The sequence below is a fragment of the Panthera onca genome, chromosome C2 (genome assembly GCF_046562875.1).
Source record: "Panthera onca isolate mPanOnc1 chromosome C2, mPanOnc1 haplotype 2, whole genome shotgun sequence".
NCBI lineage: Eukaryota > Metazoa > Chordata > Mammalia > Carnivora > Felidae > Panthera > Panthera onca.
The window spans coordinates 13,180,898-13,201,948 of record NC_138347.1 but is presented as its reverse complement, the minus strand read 5'-3'; the positions used below and the strand labels follow the sequence as shown (position 1 = coordinate 13,201,948).

General features: G+C 46.2%; 1 protein-coding gene across 1 annotated transcript in view; it reads left to right on the top strand.

Moving 5' to 3' along the window:
- Nucleotides 1–21,051, top strand: part of LOC132683928 (uncharacterized) — a 75,298-nt gene that overhangs the window by 37,869 nt on the left and 16,378 nt on the right. Inside the window, exons 4-5 of the mRNA XM_078432563.2 lie at nucleotides 19,926–19,990; nucleotides 20,693–20,774. Of these exons, the coding sequence (XP_078288689.2) occupies nucleotides 19,926–19,946 (21 nt within the window). The 3' untranslated portion in view covers nucleotides 19,947–19,990; nucleotides 20,693–20,774. The remainder of the gene's footprint in view (nucleotides 1–19,925; nucleotides 19,991–20,692; nucleotides 20,775–21,051) is intronic.

Here is a 21,051-nt window from a genome sequence, read left to right as displayed (position 1 = left end):
AAATCAAGCCCTTGATTCTTCTTTTTCCTAGTCCTCTGATCCAGAGAAGGTCCTGCCTACTCTCCTTCTGCGACTCCAGCCTTCTCCCTCCACCCTCTCTGCTTCGAGTCTAGTAGGAGCCACCAGGCTCGTTGGCCTGGGCTTCTTTCTTCCAGGAGCCTCCTTCATGGTCCCCCTGCTCCCTGTCTTGTCCTTTTCAATGGATTCCTCAAACACAGCCAGTGTTCTTTAAAACAAATCACGTCGTCGTGCCTCTCCCTTGCTTAATCCCCTACTTTCCCTGCAGGCTTCTCCACTAAACACAAAAGCCAAGACCCTTCCCTGGCTTTTTAAGCCCCACCTGGTCGCACCCTTCCTGTGGCTGCAGACTCCTCCTTCCCACACCCCATGCCTCCGCCTTCCTTCTGTGCTGTGGATACTGCACACGTGGGCTTCGTATCTTCTCAGGGCTGGCTCCTTCGATGCATCAGCTTAAATGCCGTCTTCTCCAGGAAGTCCTCCCCGAGCCTCCAATCAAAAGTAGTGAGCCAATCACTCTTTTTCGCCCACCCTACCTCAACTCTGTGAAATACTCACCACTAGCTTGATATTACCTACAAAACAGTACATCCTTAATAAAGCATTTCTATACAAATCCCACCTACTGACATCATTCTATTAACCATATCAGAGCAAAAGCATATGTTGTTTTGTAATGGAGGTATCATCCACAGCCCCTTAGTATTTCCACCCTACTCAGAGATGCAGTGACTTCAGAATCTGGGGGGAAATCCGTGCAAAATATGACTACAAACGACTTACTTAGGGAACTGACAGTGATGTCACCAATGTTGAATAGACTTCCTTCTTTAGCAATAGCCCTGGGATCGTTCATGTATTCATCCCTTTAGTTATTTAGCAGCAAACATTTATTGAGCATCTAAGCTATGCCAAATGTCGAGGAAGTCATGATAGGTAAAGTTAGGGCCAGTCTCCCTGCGTCGGCTCCTCTCTCCTCCCAACCCTGCCTCCTCTTTCTTTTGTTAAAACTCAGGATGTGAAAACATAAATCCTCTAAGCCTGTTCCTAAACGCATGATTTGGTTTTTTGGGGAGGCTGCTGCAATTACTAGGCAACTGAAATGAACATGGTAATGATCCCCAGTGACAACTTTAACCAATACATGGTCATTGGGAAGTGCTATAACCAGCATGTAAGGAGTGAATCCAAGATAGTCTGAGAAAAATTAACCACAGCCATATATACCACTGACGGTGTCTTGGAAAATTCACAGGCAGATGAGCCTCAAGCCTGCAACCCTCTCACCTTCAGACATCCTATTCCTGACTCAAGCGTTTCTACCTTCTGGCTGCTGGAGACAAGCCTCCCCAACTATAGCACCCCTTTCCCCCAAACCTCTTCTCCAATGCCACCCCTCTCTTCCCAGCTTTGATGAAAACTCCCAAGTATTTTGACTCACATGTGTGAATGACCGATAGCCTCCACTTACCAGGTTATATTTTCCTCTGAGAGAGAACTTTAATGAAACTCTAAACAGAACTCTTAAAAAAAAAATTTTTTTTTAACGTTTATTTATTTTTGAGAGAGACAGAGGCAGAGCATGAGGTGGGGAGGGGCAGAGAGAGAGGGAGACACAGAATCCGATGCAGGCTCCAGGCTCCGAGCTGTCAGCACAGAGCCCGACGTGGGGCTCAAACTCTCGGACCACGAGATCACGACCTGAGCTGAAGTCAGACAGCCAACCGACTGAGCCACCCAAGCGCCCCTAAATAGAACTCTTGTTCCTATTTGGGAAACTTTGTTTAATCAATACTTTTGAACAGGGTGTCAGCAGCCTCTCGATTTCTCTCTTGGCTGTGTGACTTTGGACAAGTGACATAACCTCTCTGTTCTTCAGTTTCCTCACATTTAAATGGCGATCATAAAGGTACCTGCCCCTTGAATTATTCTGAGGATGAAATTAATAAATGCATATAAAGCATTTTCAGTAGAGCCAGGTATAGAGAAATACTACATACATATTAGATATTACTGCCACCACCCCCACCACCATCATCATCATCAATATCAGCCACAGCATTGTTGTTTTTCCTCCATTGTCGGAAGATCTCAGGGCAGCAACCTGAAGCTTCTCTCATTTTCCCTCAGCAAATTCAATCTCAGATGAGGTTGCTGCTTTTAATGTCACCAGGGGGCAGACTATGGAAGGAAAATGTGGCCAAAGTTAATAAATGTAAGAATTGTATTTAATTCTTGAATTTGGGAGCTGCCTGTGTGTAAATTCCTCCAGACTGCTCCTTAAACCATGCGTTAAGTATCTCCTAAGTAGTTCTATTTTTTCCTATTTCTTTGTCACAGTGAGTTTCTCTTGTTCAGGGAAGTACATATGTCTTTGAATATTTGAACCCAATGTTTTCCTCTTTGCTCTAAAATCCAAAACGTTTTGTGAAATGTGGGAAAATAGAGCTTGGTATATCAGTTGCAGGGTTTTTTTTTTTTTTTTTTTTTTTTTACTGCTAAAACGCTATTTTGATTTTAGGCTTCAGTCCCAGGCGAAGGGCGTCTAGAATAAGGTTTACATTTCTAGGGCTGCACATGTGTTGCCCATGGACCGTCCTTCCGTTATCTTTCGCCTGTGGAAGGTGCCGCTGATGAATTGTCCTTCCTGCAGTCAATGGCACTTGAGACAAAATCAATGTGGCATCCCTGAGATGTTCTATTTCACACTTCTTCCATCACTCCCCTTCTAAGTACAGGGTTGGGGCTTTCTATTTTAAGAAACATATTTATGCAGTGACACTTAATCGGGCAGTTCCACTGGAATGTTTTGGAAACCTGTGAAGCACGTTTTCTTGGTGTTGTTTATTTTTTTCTGTTATCAACCTCTCCAGGTTTGTGTGTGTGTATGTGTGTGTGTGTTAAAATATACACAACATACAATGTACTACTTTCACCATTTTTAAGTGGATATTTCAGTGGCATTCTCATTGTTGAACTTTTCTCAGAACTCTTTCATCATTTCACACTGAACCTCTATGTCCATTAAACGCTAACTCCCCAGTCTACATCCACAGCCCTTGGTAATCACGTTCTGCTGTACGTTTCAACGAATTTGACTACTTTGGCTAGCTCATATAAATGGAATCATGCAGTCGTCGCCATTTTGTGAATGGCTTATTTCCCTCAGCACGATCTCTTTAAAGTTCATCCGTGCTGCGGCATGTAGCAGAATTTCCTTCTTTGTTAAGCCTGAATAATACTCCGTCGTATGGATGTGCCATATTTTGTTTTTCCCTTCATCTGTTGGTGGACACTTGGATGGTTTCTGCTTTTTCATTATTATTAATGATGCTGCTATAAACAAGGTTGTACAAGGATCTGTTTGAGACTCTCCTTGCAATTCTTTTGGGTATATACTCAGAATTAGAGTTGCCGGAAATACGGGAATTCTGTGTTTACTTTTTTTAAGGAATCGCCTCAGGCTTTCCATAACGGCTGCACTGTTCTACATTCCCACCAGTAGTGCCCAAGCGTTCCAGTTTCTCTAAATCTTTGTGGGACAGTTTTCGTACTCACAATAAATGGGGACACCCCAAGTGTCCCAAGAAGGGCGGGGCCTGGATTGGTAGCCATCCTACAGTGTGTGGAATTTACTTCCACAAGGAAGAATTGTCCCCCAGCCTGCATTAACTTCTTGAATGTCTTGTTAGGATTTCATGGAAGTGAAAAATTTGTCGATGGTGATGTAATAATCCTAGAGTTGAATTCTGCTCTATATTTTATTGTTTTCATGCATCTTCTAAAAATGTTTATTTATTTTGAGAGAGCTGGAGAGGGAGAGAGAGAGAGAGGCAGACAGAGAATCCCAAGCAGGCTTCATGCTGTCAATGCGGATCCCGAAGCAGACTTGAACTCAAGAACAATGTGATCATGAACTGAGCCAAAAACCAAGAGTCAGATGCGTAACCAACTGAGTCACCCGGGTGCCCCTGTTTTTATACAATGAACCCAGTTGGGTAATAACCATATGCATTGACATAACGTTGTATCCTGTTTTGTGAGAACGTTGCTAATGGCAACAGTCCTCATGGGATTTGAGTCGCTGGTGCAGCCCACCTGTTTCAGCCTGCAGTGGTAATGGTCCTGTTCTCAGAGTTTTACAGGGAAGGCAAGTGCCTGCATACCTACCGATGCCTTCTATTGTACTTGAGCATGAGTATTTACACAGATGTGGGGTGGCCCTGCTTTCGATGGATTTCATTTCAGAACAGTAAAATAGATGATTCAAGTATTTGCTATAAAGAGAGTCCACTGCTACAGACAAAGGATTGCTTTTCTTATCTCTGTTGAAGAGGGACGCTGGGGGCTGCCATAGACTGAATGTTTGTATTCTCCCCAAATTCATACGCTGAGACCTGACTCCCATGTGGTGACATGAGGATGTGGGGCCTTTGGGAGGTGACGAGGTCACAAGCATGGAGCCCGGATGAATGGGGTCTGTGCCCTTATGAAAGAGAGCTCTCTCCCTCTTTCAGCCATGTGAGGCTATAACAAAAAGACAGCCGTCTACTAAGCAGACACCAAATTGGCTTGCGTTTTCATCTTGGACTTCCAGCCTCCAGGACTGTGAGAAAGAAATTTCTGCTGTTTACAAGCCACCCTGTTTATGGTATTTTGTTACAGCAGTCTGAATGGGCCGAGACAGAAGCATGCCGTGGTCTGTGTGTGAAAAGTTGAGCTGAGGTACGGTGTGTAGGTGCGAGTGTATGTGTTCAGTGTTTAGTTTTTTATCTAACAGTGGCAACTGACTCAGTCTGACCCACTTCCACTCTTTGCAAGTGCACACATTGCCCAGAGCACAGATTTTTGAGAACAATGTCACCTGGAAGAGGCATTGCTCTGGTTCAGGTGCCAGGTAGGTGACGCACATGCACCCATCAGCGGGCCCTCATTTTTACCATTATCAGGCTAACCGAGATTTTAGGTCTTCAAATCACTTTTTTAAAAAGTTTATTTATTTATCTTGAGAGAGAGAGAGAGAGAGAGCACAGGGGAGGGGCAGAGAGAGAGGGAGAGAGAGAATCCAAACAGGCTCCATGCTGTCAACGCAGAGCCTGATGCGGGGCTCAAACTCACGAACTGTGAAAGCGCGACCTGAGCTGAAATCAAGAGTCTGATGCTTAACCGACTGAGCTACCCAGACACCCCTCTTCAAATCATTTTTAATCTTATGGCATCTAAAAATAGATTTAGAAATCACATGTCATGAGTACATCTATCTCATCTGGCAATATTGATTAATTCAACAAATATCAATTGGCGTGTATTTTGTGTTGTGCCTTGTTTGAGGTATGAGGGATGTGGTGGAGAACAAAATGAGTCCCTTAAAAAAGGTATTTAAACTCCATTTTTTTTTTTTTTTGAGAGAGGGAGAGAGAGAATCTTAAGCAGGCTCTAGCCCATTACAGGGCCGCTGCGAGGCCAGATCTCACGACCTTGAGATCATGACCTGAGCCAAAATCAAGAGTCAGATGCTTGGGGCACCTTGGTGGCTCAGTGGGTTGAGCATCCGACTTCAGCTCAGGTCATGATCTCACAGTCTGTGAGTTCAAGCCCTGTGTTGGGTTCTGTGCTGACAGCTCAGAGCCTGGAGCCTGCTTCAGATTCTGTGTCTCTCTCTCCCTCTGTCCCTCCCCTGCTCACGCTCTGTCTCTGTCTCTCTCTCTCTCAAAAATAAACATTAAAAAAATAAATTAATGTTTATTAACAGAGCCTGCTTCGGATTCTGTGTCTCCTTCTCTCTCTGCCCCTCCCCAACTTGTGCTCTGTCTCTCTATGTGTCTCAAAAAATAAGTAAGTGTAAAAAAATTTTTTTTAATTAAATTTGTATTTATTAAAATGGAAGAACAAAACTGACATATATTTAGTAAAAAAGCTGATCATAGACTGTAAGTGTATTATGTAATTCAAAACTTTAATCTATTTATATGCATATATTTTTGTTAGGAAAAAGTTTGGGAAGGATATGTATCAGCGGTGAAGGAAGGGGAAATTTTAATTTCATCAAGTTTTTTCCTTTCCGTTTTCAAAAAAAATTTTTTACAACAATTGTGCATTAAGTATGTAATTCCGAAATAAATGTGCTTTCCACAAGCATCTAGAATAGACCAAATGAGTCTATATACTTGCTGTATGAGTTTACAACAGCTGCCATAAAAATGTAGCACGGACTGGACAGCTCAAGCAATAGACATTTATTTTCTCACAGTCCTAGAGGCTAGAAGTCCAAGGTCAAAGTATCAAGGTAATTACAGGGGCGCCTAAGTGGCTCGGTCGGTTAAGCATACAGCTTCGGCTCAGGTTATGATCTTAAGGTTTGTGGGTTCGAGCCCCACGTCAGGATCTGTGCTGACGTGTGGCGCCTGCTTCAGATTCTCTCTCTCTCTCTCTCTCTCTCCCTCTCTCTGCTCCTCCCCAATGCATGTGTGCGTGCTTTCTCTCTCTCTCTCTCCCAAAATAAATAAACTTAAAAAACCTATAATTACAGCATGAAGATAAGATGATGCCAAGAATCATCTTATAGCATGCCAGAAGTTATTTTATAAATTTAGACCCAGATTCCCCAAAGGTCACTGGTGATAGGCAGAAGACCCGAACGCAGGCCTGTGTAGTAATTTCCCTTCCCCGGTGGTTCACGACCTGAAGGGTTTTTTGAACTGAATCATGCTTTCTTCATTTGAGGCCAGCGAATCCACATTTACTGGACGCCCACAGGGCATGGCACATTTTACTAGGTGTGGAGGTGAATTAAAAATAAATAGAGGCTCAACTCATGCCTTGAAGGAGCTTTTCATCTCTGGGGGACACGGAACATTCCCTATGAATGAAAACACACCAATGGTGAGGGAGCATTTCATGTGGGGTTTCGAGGCCAGCAGCCTAACTTACTTTGTGGAGAGTGACATATTTTGTAATTAAGTGCCCACAAAATAACAGGATAAGCCAAGACTTGCCCCTGAGCCTCTTGACTGCCTGCCCAGTACTTTTCCCATCAGATCAGCCACCACTGACCCGAACGAGTGCCACCACCTGGAGTACAAGACCGTACCCTCAGTGCTGAGAGGAGTTTTAGGCCAAGAAGACGAAGGCAGGTCTTGGTATCAGGAAGAGCATCCCTAATGTGTCTTGGGGGAGGAGAGAAGCACTGATTCAAAGGAGACGAACACGGAGAGTGGTTTCATGGCTGGGTTATCCTCATGGTCTGAGTTCTCTATGTCCAGTGGGAGGGAGGTTGGCAAGGCCTGGGGAGGAGACATTCTCCCATCGGAGAGGCCAGGACCACGTGGTGTCACCCCAGGACTGCGGCTGGGGAGGCTGTGGGTGAGCTTGGCTGAAGTTGGGGTTGTCAGAACCCTCCCTCACATTCCATAGCTCGTTTTGTTGTGAATCATTTCTTGGTACGGTTAGAAGTGGGTTAAAGTTTTCCCTGGGGAACACTGAAAAGTCCATAGATGTTATTCCTTAAAACCCAGGACGGTTGAGTGGATTAGTTCTTAAAGGCGTGTGACTATGTGTGTAGGTCTGAGTGAGTGTGTGTATGTGAGAGAGCACGCGAGTGTGTGTTTGGGGGATGAGTGTGCATGTGAGTATGTGAACACGTGAGACAGTGTGGGTTAGTGTATGTGAACGCGTGTGAGTGCACCGAGTGTGTGTTTGGGGGGAGTGTGCGTATCTGGGCAGTGAGTGTGCTTGTGTGTACGTGACCGTGTGACGATGCGTGTCAGTGTGCATCCACGAGCGTGCGTGTGAGAGAGCGCGGGTGAGTGGGGATACGTGTGGGAGTGTGGCCACACGAGGATGCGAGGATGTGTGTGACAGAGTGTGTTTGCATGCGAGAGCAAGTGTACGTGTTCCACATTAGCCCCAGAGGTCACTGTATTTGTTTCCTGTTGCAGGTGTAGCAAAATTCCACACGTCTAGTGGCTTGAAACAATGCAAATTATCACATTTTTGGAGGTCAGAGGTTCAAAATGGGTCTCGTTGGGTTAAAATCATGGGGTCAACAGGGCTGTATTCCTTCTGGAGGCTCCAGGGGAGATTCTGTTCCTTGCCTTTTTCCAGTTTCTCGAGGCTGCCCGTGGAGTCCTCACGTGAAATACTCTGACCTACTCTTCTGCTACCCCCTTCCGCTTTTTAAAAAAAGTTTTTAAGGTTTATTTCTTTTTGAGGGAGAGAGAGAGAGAGAGAGAGAGAGAGAAGGAGAGCGTGCAGGCAGGGGAGGGGCAGAGAGGGAGGGAGACACAGAATCGGAAGCAGGCTCCAGGCTCTGAGCTGTCAGCACAGCTGACAGTTCCGGCCGGGCCGGAACTCACAAACCACGAGATCATGACCTGATCTGAGGTCGGCCGCTTAACCGACTGAGCCACCCAGGCCCCCGCTCCCCTTCCACTTTTTTTTTTTTTTTTTTTTTAATTTATTTTTGGGACAGAGAGAGACAGAGCATGAACGGGGGAGGGGCAGAGAGAGAGGGAGACACAGAATCTGAAACAGGCTCCAGGCTCCGAGCCATCAGCCCAGAGCCTGACGCGGGGCTCGAACTCACAGACCGTGAGATCGTGACCTGGCTGAAGTCGGACGCTTAACCGACTGCGCCACCCAGGCGCCCCTCCCCTTCCACTTTTAAGAATCCCTGTGGTTACATTGTATTATTCACCTGATAATCCAGTATCATTTATCTTAAGGTCAGCTGATTAGCAATCTTAATTCTAAATACAACCTCAATTCCTCTTTTCCCTGTAACCTAACATATTGACGGGCTCCAGGGATTAGAAGGGGAACATTTTTCTGCCTGTCATAGTCACTAGAAGAGCTCTCATAAAGCAGAAAACGCCTCTTTCCCCTTGCTGCAAGTGTCTGCATACCCTGGAGGGTCAGCAGGTGGCCAGCTGGAGAAGCAGGTGTACATTGTGAAAGGGCAGCAGGTGATTCGGATTCAGCCCCACCCCCATGGAGAGCCACTGGGCGAGGCATTATCCTGAAGCAATATTGATCTTTCCATAAATAACAATGATGGAAAGGACTTTTGTGATGACCTGTCCATTTTTATCATGAGGAAATGGAGAGCCAGCTGGCTGGTGGAATGACTTCTCCAAAGTCATTGGATAAGATGCTTCCGTGGTTTTGCTGCATTTGCTGCCTGGGGCACATAATGAGCCGAGGAGGTGAAAGCCTACATAAATGTGCCTGGCATTCAATCCGAGTGCCGTGGTATGAAGAAGAGGCAGATAAATTGGCAGAGGTTCAGAAGAGATCAGCTAAAATGATGAAAAGGGGGAAGATTGCAGCAGCTAAGCGAGGAATGCTCCACTAAGTAGTCAGTCGGCTGGAAGAAAGCAGGCTCCAGGACTTCTGTGAATATTTTCAAGCTCTGACAAAGAGGGAACATAATTACCTTAGCATTTGGGCAAGTCTGAAAAGATGCCCCGTGTGTGGATACAAAGAAAGAAAACTACTTCGTGCCAACATTAAGGGCGTCAATTCATTTTGCCGTAACCTGTGGTCGACCTCAGCTTGTAGAACATTCTTTATTTCACTTTGGAGGATTGCTAGGGTGACCAGCAGTGGCCCTGGTTTTCCTGAGACTAAGATTTTCCTGGGATGCTGGGCTGTCAGTGCAAAAACCAGAACAGTCCCAGGTGCTTCCAACAGGACAAGCGGGCTCCCTACTGACCATACTGATGGTCTTACTGCATGGGAGAGGCATAATCTAGGCTCACCTGTCTGCCTTCCTGACACTGGGTTCCAGAAGGTTACCAGAAATCCTGTTTGCACGAGGACCCCAAGGCTCCTTGGAGAGACGGGAAGGAGATCCCTGGGACTCATGGTTGAGCCTCAGAATACCTAATTGAGTGAATCAGAGAGGTTAAGCCTGACCACCTTGGCTGCAGTCAAGGGGCAGTTGGGTGTTTCAGGAAGGTAGGGAACATGGCCTGAGTGAGGTTGCCTAGCTGGTCCTGGGGTTCCTGTTCAGGTGCAGCGAGAGATGTGTTTGAGGTAGTACTAGCTGGTGTCCCTCAAATAAACTGTGGACTAGTCAGAAAGACTGAGGCTACCTTTTGGGGGCCTGGAAATGTAGAACCACCGAGGGAGGACAGTGCCAGTGTCGAGGGCCCTGCGGTAGCTGTAATGGGAAGTGTTTGGGTGCCAGCGTTGGTGGTAGGAGGGTGGCTAATCACCTTTCAGTGGCAAAAACTGTAGGCCGTTAGATAATGGGGGAAAAAAGAATGAAAACAAGAACAAAAACATCAGATGCAAAAAAACACGAGGCTCCTCCCGAAAGGGGAGACATTTGGCGGAAACTTAGAAGCATGGCAGCAAGACTTTGTTCAAACCGAGTACAATCTCTATTTTTACCCAAGTTGTCAGAGTCTAAAAGTCCTGTTCTTCCAGGTGCCTTGGTGCCCTGGAGTTGGATGAATCCCTAGAAGGATTAGGTAAAGGTGGGTTTCAGAGGCAAGGGTCGGGATCGAGACAGGTTGCTGTGAAATGTGAAGACAGAAAGAAGGGAGAATGATTAATTCCAGGCCATCAGGTCATGGGAGTCGGGGCTGAGACGTGGGTCAGGTTATAGAATGAGTTTTTAATTACCAGTCTCACTCGTGCTGAATCAGTCAGTATTCTTAGTTGCATGCAAGATAAAATGACTGGTTGATTTAAGTAGGAAAGGAATGTGCTGCAAGTATGGCAGGTGTCTATCTCATGGAAACTTCTGAAGGGCTGAGGAACCAGGCTTGGAGCCAGAGAGCAAGGGGGAAATGCCTAAAACGACACCACACAGGAGGGAATGTGATGCCACAGCCTGCCCGGATGCGTGGCCTCCATTGCTGACCCAAGACCTCAGGGCCTTCAGTCACCACTCTCCTGGCATTTCCACTGCTGCTGCTGTCCCCACCTCAATCTTCCTTCCCCGGGTGACACACGCATAGAGAATTTGCTGCCGTTCTGGCTTCATGGCAGCACTTATTCCTCATTTGAAGTCCAGGTGGATGTGTCTGATCAAAGATATCTAGGTCCGAGGAGGCTGGGGAGGAAGATATCTGCCATTTCCGGCCTCTGTCAAGGGTGGTTGTCTTTGCATCCCTGGGGACTCAGAGTGTGGGTGAGAGGCTGGACAGACAGAAAGATGGACAGTTGTCCTTTAGTGCACACCGCTGGCGGCCTAATATCAACAAATACTCTTATTCCTGTACTTACCTTTTGCATTTAACATAACAGCCATCGGGTCATCTGGGTGGCTCAGTCGGTTGAGCGTCTGACTTCGGCTCAGGTCATGATCTCGCGCTCTGTGACTTTGAGTCCCGCCTCGGGCTCTGTGCTGACAGTTCAGAGCCTGGAGCCTGCTTCCGATTCTGTGTCTCCCTCTCTCTCTGCCCTTCCCCAACTCGTGCTCTGTCTCTCTCTCTCTCTCTCTCTGTCAAAAATAAACATTAAAAAAAAATTTTTTTAACATGACAACCATCATTCATACCATTGAATGAAAATATGTTTTTCCTTCCTTGAAGGCTTGGAGTTTCAGGATCTCTGGGTCTTGACCATTTCTCATCTATTTCATAATGATCTTGATATTTTGTAACCTCTGGGAAAATTTGTAAGGGTAACTGATGAGGGACCATAAGGCAAACTGAGGGCCAAGCACAAGCTAGCACAGCCCCCCTCACCCCCAGGTGGGATATGTGTGATATTCCTCAGGCACTTCTGGCTGCCCAAGAACGAAGGAAAGGACAGAAAACAAACAGTTAAACTGATGGTCTCCATCAGTTTACAAATATCTTCTCAATAGCCTAATCTCAAGGAACTCACTACTATCTTTTAAAAATATTATTTTATTAAATTTTTTTAAAAATTGATTTTAGGGAGAGAGACAGAGACAGAGACAGAGTACTACTTGGGGAGGACCACACAGAGAGAGAGACACAGAATCTGAAGAAGGTTCCAGGCTCTGAGCTGTCAGCACAGAGCCCGATGTGGGGCTCTAACTCGTGAATCGCGAGATCATGACCTGAGCCAAAGTCAGATGCTCGATGGACTGAGCCACCCAGGGCCCCAGGAACTCCCTACGATCTTAATGTAATGTTTTGCTAGAGGGAAAAACAACCTTAGCTTGACAATAGCTAGGCCTCCAGTAATCTGTAAATCCTCTTTAGTAAATGGAAATCCCTTTAAGAAACTTTCTCTTGACTTTACCTCCCCCAACTCCACAATATATAAGCAGTCGCTTGGCACAAGCCCCGTGCAGCTCTTTCTGCCCATGGGTCCTGTCCCCGTGCTTTTATAAAATCACCTTTTTTTGCACCAAAGACATCTTCGAGAATTCTTTCTTGGCTGTCATCACTGAACCCCCACCAACACCCCAAAGCCGCATCAGTAACCACCACCACCCTATTTGAAATAGTGGGACAAAAGGAGAAGAAAATTAGTTAAAATACCAACATATATCTTTTAGTGGGAAGCAAATAGTGCTGCTCATTTCTGTATGTGGTCAAGTTGGTAGATCTGTCTTCCCTCCTCTAGCACCAGATTTCTTTTGAAGTCAGCTAGCACCTCACCTGGTCAGGGTTCTGCACCTGAGGACATGATACACACCTTCATTCTCAAGACTTCTGAGATCTTGGTGGTCATGCCTGAAGAGGGTTTCTTTAGCCCTTGATTGATTTTTACCATTAGACACAGCGGTTTCAGGAGATAGCCCAGGGATCCATGGGTTCATCTACCTTCAGGTTGCTTTCAGTTTGTAGCAGAAGCTCTATTTTCCCTTGAGAGTCAGGAGAAATCAATCCCAACCAACATCACTTTTTTTTTTTTTTGGTTTGTGTGTGTGTGTGTGTGTGTGTGTGTTTGCAAATTTATTTCTGAGTGAAAATGTATAATGTAAGATCAGTGAAATACACACGCAGCAGCCCATTGTCTTATTTCTTTTCTGTAATGTGTGTTCCTTGGACAGAAGCAATACGTACGGTGGATGGCAATGCTGACCAAAGAATGGCAGGTAACAGAAGGCAAGTTCAAATCCAGAAAGAATGTTTATATCAGTGAGGACAAATGCTGATGCCCCATGATAGAAGGGGGTCACATAAGGCAATCTGTCCTCAGGGGGCAGGCTGGTCCCTCCAGGAAAGACAGTATTAGGAGATAAAGGATGGCTCATACTTGTTGTAAGTTGGGTCTCAGCACTGGAAGCAGCCAGACTAGCCTTGTCTTTAAGTTCATCAATAGGCTCCCTTCCCACCTCCATGGCCACTTTGCTCATGAACTCATTGAACAGTCACTGACTGGGGTGGCTGGGGAGGAGGTTGACCGATAGCAACAGGGATGGGTATTTTGTCCACTGGTTTATTCAGCACCTTTGCCACTGCAAGAGAGTCTTTTGGCGAGTATGCACTTAGGGCACTTTCCTAGAAGGCCATCCACATACCTCCTCGATTAGTAACCTCCTTCTTACTAATTATCCAAGCTTGTTCCTTCCAAGTTCATGACTAGCCATCCAAACATTAGCCAAAGCCCACAGGCCAAGAATCATATAACACTTTACCTTATGCCATCCTACAAGAACATGTATTTCATGAGGTCGAGGATATCATCTGTTTTATTAGCCAATGGCTTCTCCTTAATACATGAATGCCTTTGATTGCCTTTAAATCTTAAATTAATATTGAAATCATTTACCATTATCAATACAATTTTTTAATGCAATCAGTTTTAATGGCAAGGTAAGTTTTCATTCAATGAATGTAATACCACATTTCTAGGGAGTGGGGGTCAGAGAGAGAGAGAGAGAGCCTATTGGACAATGAGACAGCCGCATGTCACTCCTTGACTCTACTGCAGCCTTTCCAAATCTATCTGAAACTCCACTATTCTCTACTTGCCTCTTGCCTTATATAAGTCTTGATTGTCCCCAGAAATCAATGTGGTCTGAAGAAGCAAAAGTTAATCACGTGCAATGGATCAGGGCCCTGAACACTAATTCTTCTGTGGTAGGAACAGAACTTCAATCAACCAATTTTTTTCTGTTTGTTTGCTTATTTGTTTTTGACACTCACTAAGTCCTGGTAAAGAAGCACAGATAAAACATGGTAACAACGTGTTGAGTTTTAAGTGCTTCACGTGTTACCTCACTGAGTTTCTACAATAACCCTATGGAGTCATCGCTAAGGCAGAGAGAAGGTAAAGAACTTGTCCAAAGTTTCACATTGCTGACATAACACCAGGATCTGCACAAGGCAGTCTGACTCTGTGACACCATTCTAGATGTGGTCTCAAGTGATTTTATTCAAATGCCTTCATGGCAAAGAAGGGCATGAATAAAGAACATTAAGAAGCAGGTTGATAGTTTGCTCTTAAAATGGTGGTAAGATGTCTACTCCCAGTTGGGAACCACAGCAGCCCCTAGTTATTTAGAACAGGTTGAAAGATGTCGTATGATTTTTTGGAGGGAGAAGAGTTTCTTGACAACCAAAAATGACTCCTTCCTTTGACTCTCTCAGCCCTCAGTTGACCGAGCCTTCTTATCTTACTTACCAGGAGAGTGAAGAGTCTCATTACAAATGTTCGCGTAATGGACTCCCCAGTTTAATGGTCACTCCCCATCACCTCCAAAACACACACTAATCAATGCCCATGGCATGTTGTGTGCTCATAGTTAGTTGACCACTCTCTCACCCACCTGCTGATTTATCTGCTGTGCTTACTGAGTCCATTGTGTTAGCACTTAAACATTTTTATGCTGGTTGTACTATTACAGTAAATAATTAATTTAATTAAATATGATGGGAACCATCTTTTTAGAAACAAATCGAACACCTACAATGTGCCAGGCTCTGTTCTTCATGCTCGGAATCAGCTGGTGAACAAAGTAACAAAGATTTCTTTTTCTCATGTAATGTATGCTTTTTTTTTCTTTATTTTTTAATTTTTTAATTTTTTGAGAAAGAGAGAGTGTGAGCAGAGGAGGGGCAGAGAGAGAGGGACAATCTCAAACGGGCTCTGCACCGTCAGCGCAGAGCCCGATGTGGGGCTCGAACTCACGAAACTGTGAGATCATGACCAGAGCTGAAATAGAGTCAGATGCTTAACAGATTGAGCCGCCCAGGCGCCCCCCCCCCCAACTTATGTTCTACGCAAAAGGATATAACCTACCTTACAGAGTGTGTCTCTGAGTTGCCTGCTTCCACGAGACTCAACAAATGTGAGTTGCTCAAAAGTTTTGCTTAATTTGGTATGGTTGCGACAACTGTAAAAAGATTTGAAAAAACATTGCAAGGATCTGGAAGGAGGCCACACTCAGAACACTTCACAAGTATTTTTAAATTCTTGTTCTATTTTAAAGAAGTCAAAATTAGAAATATATGGATGTGACTTACAGAAGAAAAATAATGAAGCCATCCAATCAGCAAACCCATACCCAAGAAAGGCTTTGGGCATTTATCAGAAAATAGGTGAAGATTCCTTACTTTACATATTTTAAGTTAAACTGAAGTGGTTAAGGCAAGTATGCATCTTTTCCATTTTTAATATGGATTTGCACTGTAAGTGGTCTTTTTTTCCCTTAAGTTTTTAAAATTTATTTTAGAGAGAGAGACAGAGTGCATGCCCACGTGTGCAAGGGGCAGAGAGAGAGAATCCCAAGCAGGCTCCATGCTGTCAGCATTGAGCCTGATGCGGGGCTCCATCACACAACCAAGAGATCATGACCTGAGCCAAAGTCAAGAGTCAGTTGCTGTCATCTGAGCCACCCGGGTGCCCCTGTACATGGCCTTTTGTGATTGGCAACCAACAGCTAGTCCCACCTGGGTTAAAGAGTTTCTGCTCTGTTTTTCAAGGACCAGTGGAATCAAAAACCACCAGGGGAACTTTAGTCCTGAATCCAAAGTTCTGGGAATGAGCCCTCGGAGTCTGTATTTAAATAAAACTTCTAGGGACTGGCTGAGAAAGGCTGGCCACGAGGGCTCTCCTGCTGATCAGGGCAAAACCCCTAGCTCCTTCTTGGTCTGGACCTTCAACCTTGAAGATCAGGACTCAAGACACCATTTCATGGGAAAGCTCCATCCTGTCTTCAGAGGACAAAGCCTTTATAGAGGTCTCATTTTGAACTGTGTCAAAGCAGAGACCTGGTATTAAAATAAATGGAAGTCAACTTGCAATTCTTAGGCACACCAAGGAGATTAATAAAAGCTCCTTGACTCTGGCAGTTTATGATCTTGGGACAAACTCCGCCTGTGTCAGTAGGTTATGTTGCTAGACAGTATACAGTCTCATTAATAGCAGAATCACATGCTACCGATCCTGTAGGGCTGCGAGAGACTCAGGATGACCTATGGTCCCCATCTGCCCAGGATTAGGAGGTGTCCTCAGAAGTGGGAGTTTCAGCGCCAAAATGGAGACAGTCTGGAGCCAACTGGGAGAGTTGGTCACTATAGAGAAGGATGGCTTTGCTGGCAAGCACGGTGGGGAAGGCATTGCAGAGGAGGAAGAGAAGCTGAGTGGTGCTGGAATCTAGAAGAATGTACAGCGACCCAGAGCTGGGCGGGGAGAGAGAGAATGCAAACACACGTGTGGCCTCCGCGATCCCCAGCGCTGGTAGTTTCAATCCGGGTATTTTAGACAGAGCGTGCGCTTAGCGATTGCTTGGCACGTTGCTGCAAGAAGCGAGACGGAGTAAGTGGTTTTGCAGGCTCAACTGCTGACAGGGCCTGTGTGCACCTACCTCTGAGTTCAGGATAATTAGCTCGTGTCTGCAGCAGCTTCGAGCGTGTGCAGCCCGCCCCGAAACCCAGATGTTATTAGTCGGTCAGCACCACCTTAAAAACACCACAATTCAGCGGTCCCATCATCCCTTATTTCTTCCCCATTCCTTTGAGGTAGCCGGATGCCTGCAGGTTTCAGGGCAAGCTGGGCGTCTCGCGGGAACAGTAGAGGCTACGGTGTCTGACGCCACCCGTGGGAATGGGCTTCAAACCGGTTCCGGGCCCCGGTGGTCAGCCTGGGGGGCCAGTTTCTGAAGTAGGCCATCGACCTCCTATTAGGGGCTTTGCATTCTTCGTCCCGCCTCCTCTCTGGTTGCTGGCGTGTTTACAGATCTCCTTCCCAGATGTATCATAACCTTGTATCAACCATCCCTGTGACATCACAGGCCAGATGCTATATCAATAGACATCATAGCGTTTAAAAAATGTTTATTTATTTTGAGAGAGAGTGTGCAAGCAGGGGAAGGGGGAGGCAGGGAGGGAGAGAGAGAGAGAGAGAGAGAGAGAGAGAATCCCCAGCAGGCTCTGTGCTATCAGCACAGAGCTGGATGCGGGGCTCGAACCCACAAACCATGAGATCATGACCTGAGCTGAAATCAAGAGTCAGGCGCTTAACTGAGCCACCCAGGCGCCCCTGAGGTCACGTATCTTTTAATGAGAGAGCTGCTAATGTGGCAATGCAGCTGAAAGCACTGAAGGACAGCCCCCTCTCCACCCTGAGCTCAGGCCAACTGCCTGAGGGTCCAGGTCAAAGGGCTCTGGTGAGGGCTGAGCTCTCAAAAGCATGTGTGTACATATATGTACATACATCTATGTATGTATGAGAGTGTGTATGTTGCATGTGGTACATGTGTAGGGCGAGTGGGTGTATATGTGTGTGTGTGTGTGTGTGTGTATGTGTGTGAGTGGGTGTACCTGTGTATGGGTGTATCTGTGCGCATGTGTGGGAATGGTATATGTTGTATGTGTGAGTGTGTATGTGTGTGTGTAGGTTGTGTGTATATGTGGTGTGTGCGTGTGTATGTCCACGTGTGTGTATGCGCACACAGGGGTACGCACACAGCCTTCTTGAGGGATCCTGGAGAGTTGGTGGTTATGCTCTGGGCCCCAGCTGGTGAACAGGCTTGCCAGCCCCTGGATGTGGGTGCCGAGACATCTCCCTGTTCCTCCTTCTGGTGAGAGGGTGAGTGACAGTGCCGGGGACGTGGGAGGGGGAAGTCAACCGATGCAGAACCCAGGCTGGGCTCTCGTCCTGTCATCGTCCCTCGCCCGGTCGGAGTTCACGGCAGAGGGAATCACAGGAGGGTTTCACCGCAAACCATAACCAGCCTCAGACACCGGGCCAATCTGCCCATCTACTGGGAGCAGTTTGCCAGGCCATCGTTGCTAAGCAGTAGATACGAATCCTTCACGTGAGCCCTCCAGCTTCCAGATTTATTTGGAGGAACCCACCCCTCGGCCAGCCCACCACACAGGGTGGATGGAGTGAGGAGTCAGCAAAGCTGATTCACTTCAGACGTTTTGTAAAGCCCAGAAGTCGAGGCTATTCCCACAGGATGGCTGTTAAGAGGTCTTGAAAAATCTACGTGGTAGATGGAATACACTGGCCACTTCCTACGTGACCGTAGAGGAAGAGGTGAACTCTTACTAAACAGATCAATGGTTTAAAAACCCAGAGAGACAGACTGGGAAGCAGAGAAGCCAAGAACATGAGTGTCCATTTGCTGTCATGAGCCCCGAAATCCGAATGCCAAGGATTCCTTGGGATTAGACTCTTTGGCTTTCTTTCTGACGGGCTTAGGCAAGTGCCATCAGTTCCCTGGCACATGAGTGTGTTTTCCCCCCAGCAACGGCGCCCACGTAAGTTATTGCACAACTCAGTCATCCGACATGGCCTTAAGAAAAGGGAGTGCTGTGTGAATAGGGGTTAGGAGCTGTTTAAAGGTGACATCATACTCCTCTTTCATATTAAGTCTTTTAAATTGCCACATCAAATACCTGAATGACCCATGACCCTTGTCTGCATGATCACACAGAGACATTTGCAGCCACTTTCGTTGGAAAAGAAAGTGCGTGCCACCTCCTGACCAGACTTCAGACAAGCTGGCCTCTGGCCACTGGTTTTCTTTTGCTCTAAAAACGATGGGTTCTCTTGATCTGCAGTGAGACGCCTTTGTACCGATAACCATCTGACTGCTCTTCCTTTCTTCTCTCTGCCTTTCATTCTTTTCTTTCACTTGTGTTGACAGAGAACCTATGAGTGATGAAAAAGAAATCATGTTTCTGGCAGTCACTGAAGTTCACTCCATATTTTCCCCACACTCATTTCAGCTGTAGGAACTTCACATTTTGGGATTCCATGTAAACGTTACTTACAGGGACGCCTGGGTGGCTCAGTCGGTTAAGCGTCCGACTCTTGATTTCAGCTCAGGTCGAGATCTCATGGTTCACAAGATGGAGCCCTGCATGGGGCTCTGTGCCGACAGCGAGGAGCCTGCTTGGGATTCTCTCTCTCTCCTGTCTCTCTGCTCTTCCCCCGTGCTTGTGTGCTCTCTCTCTCTCTCCCTCTCAAAATAAGTGAATAGACTTAAGAAAAAACCCTTTACTTACAATATACATCAGAGCTACCCAAAAGAACTTTCTGCAATGATGGAAATCGTCTATATCCACGCTGTCCAGTACAGTAGCCACTACAGGTGGCCCTTGAGCACCTCAAATGTGATTCACGTGACAAAGGAACCACATTTAAAACTTTACTTAATTTTAATTGATTTAAATTTAAATAGCTGCATGTGGCTGCAGGCTATCCTGGGGAACAGTGCTATTACAGAGCATATTTGTGTCTCCAAGGCTTTCCTCCTCCCCTGCTCCCTCCAAATCCAAGTTCGCTTTTTTTTTTTTTTAACTATGAGTGACCCTGGCATGCTTCAGCATCCCTCTCTAGGCTCCTTAACATGAGAGGAAGTAAGCAAACACTCAGCTTGTTGCCCTACAATTTCTGCAGCTCTCAGACTCCTTCATGTGGAGGCTGAGAGGGGGGTTGGGAGAGGCTTACTGAAATGTCAGTAACATGGTGAGAAAACGTCCGTTCTCCACCAGGCATTTCCTTTGTTGACACGACAGGTTTTCTCTGTGTCCATGTGAGGAGAGCAACGGCTCACCCCGAAATGGAATGCCCGACGTCTCAGGTGGGTGATGTTTCTATTTCAGTTTAATGTGTGTTTACACTCATATAAGTTACTTGAGTTATGTATGCTTGAAGGTACGACATTATAAATGTTTTAGGAGAAAGCCTGTGGAAATTGCATTGCGATTACATAACCAGAGAAGAATTTGACGAGTCCTGGGTTTGCACAAAGGAAAGCAGCTCAGGAGGGAGCTGAGCCTCCAACCAAAGCCCCACTTCCCCAGGACAGAATCATCGAAGTGTGACCCGGGTGATACTGGCAAAGAGCCCGGGCGAGGAAGATGGTTGGGAAAGGTGGATTTACTCAAACAGGCTCCTGGGAAAAGAAAGGAGCAAGGAGTTTCCAGGGTGGAAAAAATAAATTTCATACTTTTTAGCGAAGATCGAAGGCAGTTATTGAGCCCTGAAAGGAGAAAGTGGGTGGAAAGAGAATATAGCACAGATAATGTGTACCTAGAAAAGGTCTGGGGCCTGAAGACAGCTCATGGGTGTCAGAAGAACAGGACAGATGGGGTCTGCCCATGATTGGGTGTCACACAGACACCATGTTAAGGGGATGATGACCAGGTCTGGGGAAGAGTCCTTGTTTAAAACGGGAGAAAGTGTCTCCTTCACTTATTCAGCCATCCGGCTGTTTAGGTCTGCTCAGGCTGCTGTAACAAGACTAGGTGGCTTACACACCAGCAATTTATTTTTCTCACAGTCCTGGAGGCTGGGATCTGGCTGATTTGGTTACTAGTGACAGATCTCTTCTGGCTTGTACCTTCTTGCTGTGTCCTCACATGGTAAGGTGGGGTAAGGGAAGGAGGGGAAGGGAGAGAGAGAGAGAGAGAGAGGGAGTGGGGGAGGGGGAGGGGAAAAGGAGGGGAAGGAGGGAGGGAGGGAGGAAGAGAGCTGCCTGTCATCTCTTCCTATAAGGGCCCTAATCCCATCAGACCATAGTCCCACCCTCATGAGCACATCTAACCCTCATTGCCTCCCAAAGGCCCCATCTCCTAATACCATCACACTGGGAATCAGCACTTCAGTGTGTGAATTTGGAGGGGAAGACAAATTATAAGT